This window comes from Nomascus leucogenys, chromosome 4 (genome assembly GCF_006542625.1).
Source record: "Nomascus leucogenys isolate Asia chromosome 4, Asia_NLE_v1, whole genome shotgun sequence".
Taxonomy (NCBI): Eukaryota; Metazoa; Chordata; class Mammalia; order Primates; family Hylobatidae; genus Nomascus; species Nomascus leucogenys.
In genome coordinates, this window is record NC_044384.1 from 109,552,617 (window position 1) to 109,564,683 (window position 12,067).

Consider the following 12,067-nt stretch of genomic DNA (forward strand, 5'->3'; position numbering starts at 1 on the left):
GGTCACTTGAAGAGCAGGTTGTCTTGGGCCATTTGAGATTTGTGATCATAAATTTAAAGTAAATCAGGCAGCATGGTTTGTTCTGCTTTACCTGCTTGAGTAGCTGCAGAGTATGTGGAGGGTTGGTTGAGTTTAACCAGAATTGGAATGGTTGTGGGAGCGAGCTGGAAAGGGTGTGTATATGGTCACAGGCTAGGATGTGTAAAAGAGATTTTGGCGGTAATGCAGTTTTAGTAAAAGTCTAGCAACACCATCTAATAAAAATATAATGGGGGCCACAAATCTAAGTTTGAATTTTTTAGTAGCCACATTGAAAAATGAAAAACAAATGGGTGAAATTAACTTTGGTAATATATTTCTTTCTTTCTTTCTTTCTTTTTTTTTTTTTTTTTGAGACAGAGTCTCGCTCTGTCGCCCAGGCTGGAGTGCAGTGGCGCGATCTTGGCTCACTGCAAGCTCCGCCTCCCGGGTTCAGGCCATTCTCCTGCCTCAGCCTCCTGAGTAGCTGGGACTACAGGTGCCCGCCACCATGCCCGGCTAACTTTTTGTATTTTTAGTAGAGACGGGGTTTCACCGTGTTAGCCAGGATGGTCTCGATCTCCTGACCTTGTGATCCACCCGCCTCGGCCTCCCAAAGTGCTGGGGATTACAGGCCTGAGCCACTGCGCCCAACCTAACTTTGGTAATATATTTCTAAAGCTGGTATACACAATGTATGATCATTTCAACATATAATTGGTTAAAACTATTTATTTAATTTAATTAATTAATTTTTTGAGATGGAGTTTCACTCTTGTTGCCCAGACTGGAGTGCAATGGCGCCATCTCGGCTCACTGCAACCTCACTTCCCGGGTTCAAGCGATTCTCCTGCCTCCTGAGTAGCTGGGATTACAGGCATGCGCCACCACGCCCAGCTAATTTTGTAGTTTTAGTAGAGACGGGGTTTCTCCATGTTGGTCAGGCTGGTCTTGAGCTCCCGACCTCAGGTGATCTGCCCGCCTTGGCCTCCCAAAGTGCTGGCATTACAGGTGTGAGCCACTGTACCGGCCTATTTATTTATTTTTTTGAGATGAAGTCTTACTCTGCCACCCAGGCTGGAGTGGAGTGGTGCGATCTAGGCTCACTGCAACCTCTGCCTTCTGGGTTCAAGTGATTCTGCTGCCTCAGCCCCCTGAGTTCCTGGAATTTCAGGCATGCACCACCATGCCTGCCTAATTTTTGTATTTTTTTGTAGAGATAGGGTTTCATCACGTTGGCCAGGCTGGTCTCAAACTCCTGACGTCAAGTCATCCGCCCGCCTTGGCCTCCCAAAGTGTTGGGTTTACCCAGCCGGTAAAAACTATTATTGAGATATTGTTTATTATTTTTTGGTATGAAGTCTTCAGAATACTGTGTGTATTTCACATCTGTAGCACATCCCAGTTCAGACAAACCCACTTTTCAAGTTCTGAGTAGCCCCGTGTGGCACGTCGCTCCCACACTGAACACTGCAGGTCTGTGGAGTAACTATGGATAGGTGATTGAGGTGAAGGTGGAGGGCAAGACTTTGAGAGGCAGTTTGGCCCAGCATTTGGAAGAGTAGGCATGGGGCGTATGTTGAATGATGAGGAGTGCTGGAAGGAATTGCTGGGGCCCAGATTCTGTTGGTGATTCTGTTGGAATTGCCCTGCCCCCTTTATTTTTCATCAGGACCTCCCCCTTCCTGTGCCTGAATCAGTGGGAGTCCTTAAACATGGTCACCAGGTGGTCTTCCTTATTCTTTGGTGGCTTACTAGTTTTGCAGTTTCTCTTTTTTTTTTTTTTTTTTTTTTTGAGAGAGAGTCTCTCTCACTCACTCAGGCTAGAGTGCAATGATGTGATCACGGCTCACTGCGCCTTGACTTCCTGGGTTCAATGGATCCTCCTGCCGCAGCCTCCCTAGTAGCTGGGACCACAGGCATGTGCCACCATGCCTGGCTAATTTTTTAATTTTTGTTTTGTAGTTTCTTACAAGTTGCTCCTTAAATTTTCTCTTGGTCGCTCTGCTTTTTGCTTTTTAACTCCTTTGTCTTCTAAGTTATGTGGATCTATTTTCCTCTAATTGTGCTACGGTATGAGCCCACCTAGTTGTTCACAGAGTGTTTCATTTTTAAAATGAGCAGCTCTGTATATATGGGCTCATTTGTTTGTGTTAAGTGGTAGTAGAATTTGGATGTGACTTTTTTTTTTTTTTTTTGAGACGGAGTCTCGCTCTGTCACCCAGGCTGGAGTGCAGTGGTGCAATCTCGGCTCACTGCAAGCTCCGCCTCCCGGGTTCACGCCATTCTCCTGCCTCAGCCTCTCCGAGTAGCTGGGACTACAGGCGCCCGCCACCACGCCCGGCTAATTTTTTGTATTTTTTTTTTTTTTTTTAAATTTTTTTTTTTTGCACACAAAAACAATAAACATTTTCTAAAAATACATACAAACAAAAAGATGCGTATCAAACATATTAGGAAGGTTACACATGGGAAGTCGGGGAATAGAAATGGGGGGTGGGAGTTAAAATAAGGTAGAGAGGGACTTTATGTGGATCAGTGATAATAACTCAATCCTCTATTTGACAAAGAAGAGGGAGAAGGAAGAGGAAGAAAAAGAAAGTGGGATAAAGGATCAGAAAGGGAGGAAAATAAAAAAAATTAGAGTATGACTCCAGGGTAGACCTGTTTTGTTGTCACTGAGTTGGTTGGTTGGTTTGTCTGTTGTATTTTTCATGTTTCGCCAAGTTGGCCAGACTGGTCTCGAACTCCTAGCCCGAAGTGATCAACCCGCCTCGCCCCCCAGAGTGCCGGGACCACAGGCGTGAGCCACCACGTCCAGCCCCCACATTGCTTCTGGCCTCCATTGTAGACCTCCCAGACGGAGCGGCCGGGCAGAGGCGCTCCTCACTTCTTCCCAGACACGGGGCGGCCGGGCAGAGGCGCTCCTTGCTTCCCAGACGGGGCGGCCGGGCAGAGGCGCTCCTCACTTCCCAGACAGGGCGGCCGGGCAGAGGCGCTCCTCACTTCCCAGACGGTGGGTGGCCGGGCAGAGGGCGGCCGGGCAGAGGCGCTCCTCACTTCTTCCCGGATGGGGCGGCCGGGCAGAGGCGCTCCTCACTTCTTCCCGGATGGGGCGGCCGGGCAGAGGCGCTCCTCACTTCTTCCCGGACGGGGCGGCCGGGCAGAGGCGCTCTCACTTCTTCCCGGATGGGGCGGCCGGGCAGAGGCGCTCCTCACTTCTTCCCGGATGGGGCGGCCGGGCAGAGGCGCTCCTCACTTCTTCCCGGATGGGGCGGCCGGGCAGAGGCGCTCCTCACTTCTTCCCGGACGGGGCGGCCGGGCAGAGGCGCTCCTCACTTCCCAGACGGGGCGGCCGGGCAGAGGCGCTCCTCACTTCTTCCCGGACGGGGCGGCCGGGCAGAGGCGCTCCTCACTTCTTCCCGGACGGGGCGGCCGGGCAGAGGCGCTCCTCACTTCTTCCCGGACGGGGCGGCCGGGCAGAGGCGCTCCTCACTTCCCAGACGGGGCGGCCGGGCAGAGGCGCTCCTCACTTCCCAGACGCGGCGGCCGGGCAGAGGCGCTCCTCACCTCCCAGACGATGGGTGGCCGGGCAGAGGTTCTCCTCACCTCCCAGACGGGGCAGCCGGGCAGAGGCGCTCCTCACTTCCCAGACGGGGCGGCCGGGCAGAGGTGCTCCTCACTTCCCAGACGGGGCGGCCGGGCAGAGGTACCCCTCACCTCTTCCCAGACGGGGCGGCCGGGCAGAGGCGCTCCTCACTTCTTCCCGGACGGGGCGGCCGGGCAGAGGCGCTCCTCACTTCTTCCCGGATGGGGTGGCTGGGCAGAGGCGCTCCTCACTTCTTCCCAGACGGGGCGGCCGGGCAGAGGCGCTCCCCACGTCCCAGACGGGGCGGTGGCCGGGCAGGGGCTCGGGAGGCTGAGGCGGGCAGAGCACTCGGCGTCAGGAGCTGGCGAGCAGCGTGGCCAACATGGCGACCGCGCGCCTGCAGCCAAACGAGAAAAAGCAGGCGGCGGTGGCGTGCGGCGGCAGTCCCAAGCAGTCCAGGGCGTGGGCAGCAGCGAGCTGAGGAGATTGCAGCCTGGGCCACAGAGGGAAAGGAAAGAAAGAAAGAGAGAGAGAGAGAGAGAGAGAGAGAGGGAGGGAGGGAGGGAGGGAGGGAATTTTTTGTATTTTTTAGTAGAGACGGGGTTTCACCGTGGTCTCGATCTCCTGACCTCGTGATCCACCTGCCTCAGCCTCCCAAAGTGCTGGGATTACAAGTGTGAGCCACTGTGCCCGGTCTGGATGTGACTTTAAAAAAAAGGTTTTTTTTTTTTTTCAAGCTGGGCACAGTGACTCATGCCTGTAATCCCAGCACTTTGGGAGGCTGAGGTGGGAGGATCGTTTGAATCCAGGAGTTAAAGACCAGCTTGGGCAACAAAGTGAGACCTTGTTTCTACAAAAAATCAAAAAAGTCAGCCGAATGTAGTGGTGCAAGCCTGTGGTCCCCACTACTCTGGAGGCTGAGAGAGGAGGAGGATCCCTTGTGCCCAGTAGATGAAGGCTGCAGTGAGCCATGATTGTGCCACTGTGCTCCAGCCTGGGTATAGAGTGAGACCTTGTTTCAAAAAAAAAAAAAGGTTAAGAACAGGATTGAAAGCATTTTGGTAGTTGTCAGCAATTTTGGATCTTGATGGTTTGCTAGTAATGCACACATTTTTGTGGTCTTATTTTTCATATTTAGTGGAGTTTTAAAAGGCAAAAGCAAAACCTCCAAAACAACTTAGTATTTTTTAACAGATAGGCTTTTGCATCTTTATCATTTATTTTTTATGCACAAGTATTCTTTTTTTTTTTTTTTTTTTTGAGACAGAGTCTTGCTCTGTCGCCCAGGCTGGAGTGCAGTGGCACCATCTCGGCTCACTGCAAGCTCCGCCTCCCGGGTTCACGCCATTCTCCTGGCTCAGCCTCCTGAGTAGCTGGGACTACAGGCGCCCGCCACCACGCCTGGCTAATTTTTTTGTATTTTTAGTAGAGACAGGGTTTCACTATGTTGGCGAGGATGGTCTTGAACTCCTGACCTCGTGATCCGCCCACCTCGGCCTCCCAAAGTGCTAGGATTACAGGCTTGAGCCGCCGCGCCCAGCCTATGCACAAGTATTCTTATGATCCATAACAGAAATGTACATTTTTAAGATCAGTGTGTTTATCGTAAAGATTCCTTTTGCGATAGGGTGAATTGATGACATTAGGATTCACCGAGGGTATCTTTTATTTTATTTTTGTATTTATTGAATAGAAAATAAGTAAGAATGTTTCTATTTTTATTTTTTTTTGGAGGTGGAGTCTTGCCATCTTGCCCAGGCGGGAGTGCAGTGGTGCAACACAGTTCACTGCAGCCTTGAACTCCTGGGCTCCAGCTATCCTCCTGCCTCAGTGTCCTGAGTAGCATCACAGGTATGCATCACCATGCCTGGCTAATTAAAAATTTTTTTTTTTAGTGGAGATGAGGTCTTACTATATTGCCCAGGCTCCTGTTAAAACTGTTACTGAAACACCAGAGGTTTGGTCTAGGTCCTGCTGTTTTCCACTCAGAAAACCAATCACTGAGATGACACGTATTGCCAGGGAAGAAGGCTTTCATCAGGTGCTGCAGCCAAGGAGATGGGAGCTCAGTCTCAAATCCAATCTCCCTGACTGATTAAAATTAGGGGTTCACATAACCGGAAAGAAACGTAGCAATGTGTGGGAAAACAGACCTCTGGAGGTGAAAGGAAGCAGTCATGATGAATGAGGGGCCTGGCGCGTCATGTCTGAATGTGGTGATCTGGTGAGCTTCAGTTCTTTGATACTTTTTGAGAGGCTTGGAGGTCCTTTCCTGAGGAAGGAGCTCAAATAAAACAGATGTAAGTTTCAAGCTTTAAGACTAGAAGTGTCAATTTCTATGTTTATTAAAAAAAAAAAAAAAACTGTGGCACCGGTCCCCAACTTTTTTTTGACACCAGGGTTTTGTGGAAGACAGTTTTTCCATGGAGTGGGGATGGTTTCGGGATGAAATGTTCCACCTCAGATCATCAGGCAATAGATTCTCATAAGGAGTGTGCAGCCTAGATCCCTCCTATGTGCAGTTCACAATAGGGTTCATGCTTCTGTGAGAATCTAAGGTCGCTGCTGATCTGACAGGATGTGAGCTCAAACGGTAATGCTTGCTTGTTGACTGCTCACCTGCTGCTGTCTGGCCTGGTTCCTAACAGGCCATGGACCTGGAGTGGTCCATGGCCCAGGAGTTGGGGACCCCCTGGCTCAAGTGATCCTCCTGCCTTGGCCTCCTAAAGTGTTGGGATTACAGGCATGAGCCACTGCCAGTGACCAGGAGTATTTTTAAAAGTAGATTGTAGAATCCTTCTGAGAATTCTTTTAAATATTATAAAAATAATACAAGTTCACTGTAGAAACTTGGACAATAGGGAAAAATGAATAGAAGAAAAAAAGGATAATTGTCCTATCACCTAAAGATAATCATTGCTTGACCAGGCACGGTTGCTCATGCCTGTATTCCCAGCACTTTGGGAGGCCGAGGTGGGTGGATCACTTGAGGTCAGGAGTTCAAGACCAGCCTGGCCAACATGATGAAACCCCATCTCTACTAAAAATACAAAAATTAGCTGGGTATAGTGGTGTGTACCTGTAATCCCAGCTACTCAGGAGGCTGAGGCAGAGAATTGCTTGAACCTGGGAGGCAGAGGGTGCAGTAAGCCGAGATCGCACCACTGTACTCCAGCCTAGGTGACAGAGCGAGACTCCTCCTCAAAAAAAGAAAAAAAAAAAAAAAAAAGGGTAATCATTGCTCATGTCTTGGTTTGTTTCCTTCTAGTTTTTGAGTTTGTTCTTTAATGGTTTAGTCGTGGTGTAAGTTTGTTTCTTGCGCTTTTCAATTAACATAACACTCATTCCTCTGTTGTAAAATTAAGTATACATTTTAATGTTGACAATATTTTGTCAGTTGATAATAAAACTTAGTTAACTATTGTGTTATTGAGTAGTTAGGTTATGTTTACTTAGCAGAAAATTTTTTCCGTTTAAAATTATTTTTTCTTTCTTGGCTATAAAAGTAGTATTAGTATAGCCAATAGAAAATGAGAGAAAAGTAGAATTAAAAAACACCAGCAGTTTCACCAATAACAGTAGCTATGTTGGTGAATATCCTCTGGTCGTTTTTCTATAAATAATTCTTTTGCAAATTTGTAATTACACAGACACACATAAGAGTATTACACAAGTTTAAAAAATTATTTATTTATTTATTGAGAGATGGAGTCTTGCTCTGTCACCCAGGCTGTAGTGCAGTGGTGCAGTCTCAGCACACTGCAACTTCTGCCTCCTGAGTTCAAGCAATTCTCCTGCCTTAGTCTCCTGAATAGCTCGAATTTCAGGCGCGTGCCACCACACCCAGCTAATTTTTATATTTTTAATAGAGACGGGGTTTCACCATGTTGGTCAGGCTGCTCTTGTACTCCTGACCTCAAGTGATCCAACCCACCTCGGCCTCCAAAAGTGCTGGGATTGTTACAGGTGTGAGCCATCTTGCACAGCCAAAAAAAGTTTATTTTTAAGTTAGTGTTTTTCTGTGTAACTAGCCCACATAACCATGATTTCTAATGTCTGTATAGAATTCCACCAAATAAATGTCACCATTTTCTTATCCACTTACCAATTGTATATTTAGGTTTTTCTCAGTAGATGTAAGGGTTTTAGGAATTTCTTTTTAGAGTGATTGCTCTGTGTTTTTATAGGTCCGTCTCACCCATGAAATAAAACACAAGAATATTGTAACTTTTCATGAATGGTATGAAACAAGCAATCACCTCTGGCTAGTGGTGGAACTCTGCACAGGTAAGAAAGAGTATGTAAAAAGTGCTATGAATATAGTATTGAAAAAAACATGCTGTTTTGTTTCTTTTGATGTTATTTACTATGTTAACTTGAAAATATTGCTCTGTGAATATTAGGGAAGGGTGAAGAGCAAAGATGTTTGGGAAAAAGAAGACTTATGTAAATTTAATTCCAGGTTGGGTTTACTTTGGTATATTATTACGTTACATACATAAAAATTTAGAAATGTTTTAAAGTGATGATTAATTTATCAAAAACGTTTTCCCAATAAATAAAAACAAACATTTTAAGTTGACTAGCTATTAATTAGCTAATAAATTTATAAAGTATCTTTGTTTTTATGAAAATCATACTGTACCTCATAAAATTTTAAGCAATGTGAAAAAGTACAAAGATGAACTGACAAATAATTAGAGATAACAAGTTATAGCTATTGCTTCATATAGCTTTCTAGGACTATATACAGGGAGAAAGGTGACTAAATACATATTATCTGGGCTTTTAGTTTCAAAATTTTAAGAGTTTAACAGGGAAAAAATGTAATAACCACTACTAAGTACTACTATTAACTACTACCAGGTATTACTGTTAGTGTACTTCTGTTTACACATTGAGTAACAATAAAGGATAATTGAATATTGTTATAATTATTACTAGCTTTGTGCATCTAACTTATATTGACACTTAGAATTTATAAAACTTAAAGAAGTAATTTGGATTAATAACTTATTTGATTGTATTTTTCTGAATCAATAGGACAGGATTATGGTTGATTACTTCCATGGATGTACACATTGACAAGGTTATCAAGAGATAGTCCTAGAATTAGTTTTTTGCTTCAGCTGTTGTTTCTGACCTCTGACCAGGTGTAATATCCTAACTGTAAAACATGCCTACGTTTGTAACGGCACCTCACCCACCAAAACAAAATAAAACCCCAAATACCTCTTCCCTTCATCATAGTAATTCATATTCAACTTTCCAATGCCAGTAGAAACTTGACTTTTACTGAATTTGGCTGTTGTATTTTTAATTTTCGTAGGTATATAGTAGGTGTGTATATTAATATTTATGGGGTACATGAGGTAGTTGGTACAGGCATGCAGTGTGTAATAAGCACATCAGGGTAAATGGGGTATCCATTTCCTCAAGCATTTATCCTTTGTGTTACAATCCAATTATATTCTTTCAGTTATTTTAAAATGTAAGTTATTTTAAAATTTAAGTTATTATTGACTTTAGCTACTTGTTGTATTATCAAATACTAGTTTTATTCATTCTTACTATGTATTTGTACCCATTAACCATCCCCACTCCCCCACCACCTCCCCACTACCCTTCCCAACCTCTGGTGGCCATTCTTCTGTTCTCTATCTCCATGATTTCAATTGTTTTAATTTTCAGCTCCCACAAATGAGCGAGGACATGCGATGTTTGTCTTTCTGTGCCTGGCTTATTTCACTTAACATAATGACCTCCAGTTCCAACCGTCTTGTTGCAAATGATAAAATCTCTTTTTTATGGCTGAATAGTACTCCATTGTGTATATGTATCATATTTTCTTTATCCATTTGTCTGTTGATGGATTGATTGGCTGTTGTAATCTTGACCCTTTAAAAAAAAAAGTTTATTTCTGGCATTTAGATGGTAGAGAAGTAACTGGGACCTTGGAAGAATATAGCAATGGGATTCTCAGTGTGCCTGACTTTGGCCTTTTATTTCATCAATGGCACACGCTAAGGGTTGTGATTATCTGTTAAGGAAAGGCATAGTCTTTTTTGCCATGCAGTACTTTGCAGAATGTGACCTGACTGCACAACAGTAAACGATACTATACTTTGCATAATGTGATTTAAGTGCACACTTTTGGGGTATTTACCATTAGTATTTATAGCTGTTAGGGTTATTATCCTTTCATCTTACCTGCTTGCTTCTCACCATTCATCCATAGGGAGAAGGCACTTTCCTGAATCTGTCTCTGGTGCTTGGGCATAGACTTCTGTTGCAGTGCTCGGGCCACTGTATTCACTCACGTGTGTGTTCCTTGACCAGACTGTCAGCGTTTACTGCCTTGATGATTTTTTAATGTTTGTATCTGTCAGCATGGAACCTCTCAGGGGCACTCTGATGGTAGGGGGTTGAAATGGGTGATTTTAATCAACTTCTTGCAGGTGGTTCCTTAAAAACAGTTATTGCTCAAGATGAAAACCTCCCAGAAGATGTTGTGAGAGAATTTGGGATTGACCTGATTAGTGGATTACATCATCTTCATAAACTTGGCATTCTCTTTTGTGACATTTCTCCTAGGAAGGTAATTCATGAAAATTTTCGATTTTCTAACTGCTTCTGTCTCAAATTAGAGTGCTTTCTCAAAGATGTTATTTTTAGATAAAATTTTGGTATAGAACATCTTGAAATTTTAGTTAATCTTTTTTTAAAATAAAAGGAGGCAGGGCACGGTGGCTCATGCCTGTAATCCCAGCACTTCGGGAGGCCGAGGTGGGCGGATCACTTGAGGTCAGGAGTTCGAGACCAGCCTGGCCAACATGGTGAAACCCCATCTTTACTAAAAACGTAAAAGGCCAGGCGTGGTGGCTCATGCCTATAATCCCATCATATTGGGAGGCTGAGGCGGGTGGATCACGAGGTCAAGAGATGGAGACCATCCTGGCCAACACGATGAAACCCCATCTCAACTAAAAAAAAAATACAAAAATTAGCTGGGCGTGGTGATGTGCTCCTGTAGTCCCAACTATTTGAGAGGCTGAGGCAGGAGAATGGCTTGAACCCGGGAGGCAGAGGTTGTGGTGAGCTGAGTTCGCGCCACTGCACTCCAGCCTAGCGACACAGCAAGACTCTGTCTCAAAAAAAAAAAAAAAAAAAAACAAAAAACCACACACACACAAAATAGCTGGGTATGGTGGTGGGTGCCTGTAATTCCATCTACTTGAAAGGCCGAGGCAGGGAGAATTGCTTGAATCCGGGAGGCAGAGGTTGCAGTGAGCTGAGGTCATACCACTGCACTGGGTGACAGAGCGAGACTCCGTTTCAAAAAAAAAAAAAAAAAAAAAAAAAAAAAAAAAAACAATGGGCCGGGCGCGGTGGCTCACGCTTGTAATCCCAGCACTTTGGGAGGCCGAGGCGGGCGGATCACGAGGTCAGGAGATCGAGACCACGGTGAAACCCCATCTCTACTAAAAATACAAAAAATTAGCCGGGCATGGTGGCGGGCGCCTGTAGTCCCAGCTACTCAGAGAGGCTGAGGCAGGAGAATGGCGTGAACCAGGGAGGCGGAGCTTGCAGTGAGCCGAGATCGCGCCACTGCACTCCAGCCTGGGCGACAGAGCGAGACTCCGTCTCAAAAAAAAAAAAACAAAAAAAAAAAACAAAAAACGTAAATAAATAAATAAAAGGAAATATATGGTACTGCATTTTAGCTACCTAAGTTGCTTTTTGAATGTGAAGTCTCCCTTTCAGAACTCTTTGAGTAATTACTTAATGCTACTAACCTATATTGTAAATGATGTACCCAATATGTCTATAAGGCCCTCTTAGCTCTTAAGTCATCTTACTAATTTATGAACCATTATTTTAGTTTGATAGTAGACTCTTGGCTATATATGTATGATTCCTGATATTATGGATCAAATATTTTCTTTTTTGGTAAAATTAATTATCCACAACTAAATGTGCTTCAGTATAGTAGAGTCATGAAACCTACTTGGTTTCTGAGTTGCAATCAACACTAACACTTAGAAGCTGTGTGAACCCGGACAAATTACCCTGCTTCTCTTTGCCTTAGTTTCTTTGTCACGTGGAGATAGATTTTTCAAGATATCTGTGAGGATTACCTATTCTATTTAGGTTAAGTTTCTAGGATAGTTTTTGGTAAGTAGTGTGCTCACAGTGACGTCAGTTATTGTGTTTATAAGTACATACTCTGAGGAATTGTACATATTACTGGTCTGAGTTTTTACTTTTTCTTTAATATGTGCCAAGGAAAGAAAAAACTAGATATTTCATTTAAGAATTTTAGTTTTGCAGACCATCTGCATGAGAAGATAATTAAACCTGAAAAAGAAAACTCCATAAAATCCTGTATAATGAATAGTAGTTCTTGTTTGAAATTATCATGTATGTGCCTCAAGTCTGCAGCTACTCAGCTGTCATTGT

At 44.5% G+C, this 12,067-nt stretch overlaps 1 protein-coding gene across 1 annotated transcript in view; it reads left to right on the forward strand.

The window, feature by feature from the left end:
- Positions 1–12,067, forward strand: part of ULK4 (unc-51 like kinase 4) — a 718,037-nt gene that overhangs the window by 21,687 nt on the left and 684,283 nt on the right. The window contains exons 3-4 of the mRNA XM_030812066.1: positions 7,795–7,894; positions 10,066–10,205. Coding sequence (XP_030667926.1) covers positions 7,795–7,894; positions 10,066–10,205 — 240 coding nt within the window. The remainder of the gene's footprint in view (positions 1–7,794; positions 7,895–10,065; positions 10,206–12,067) is intronic.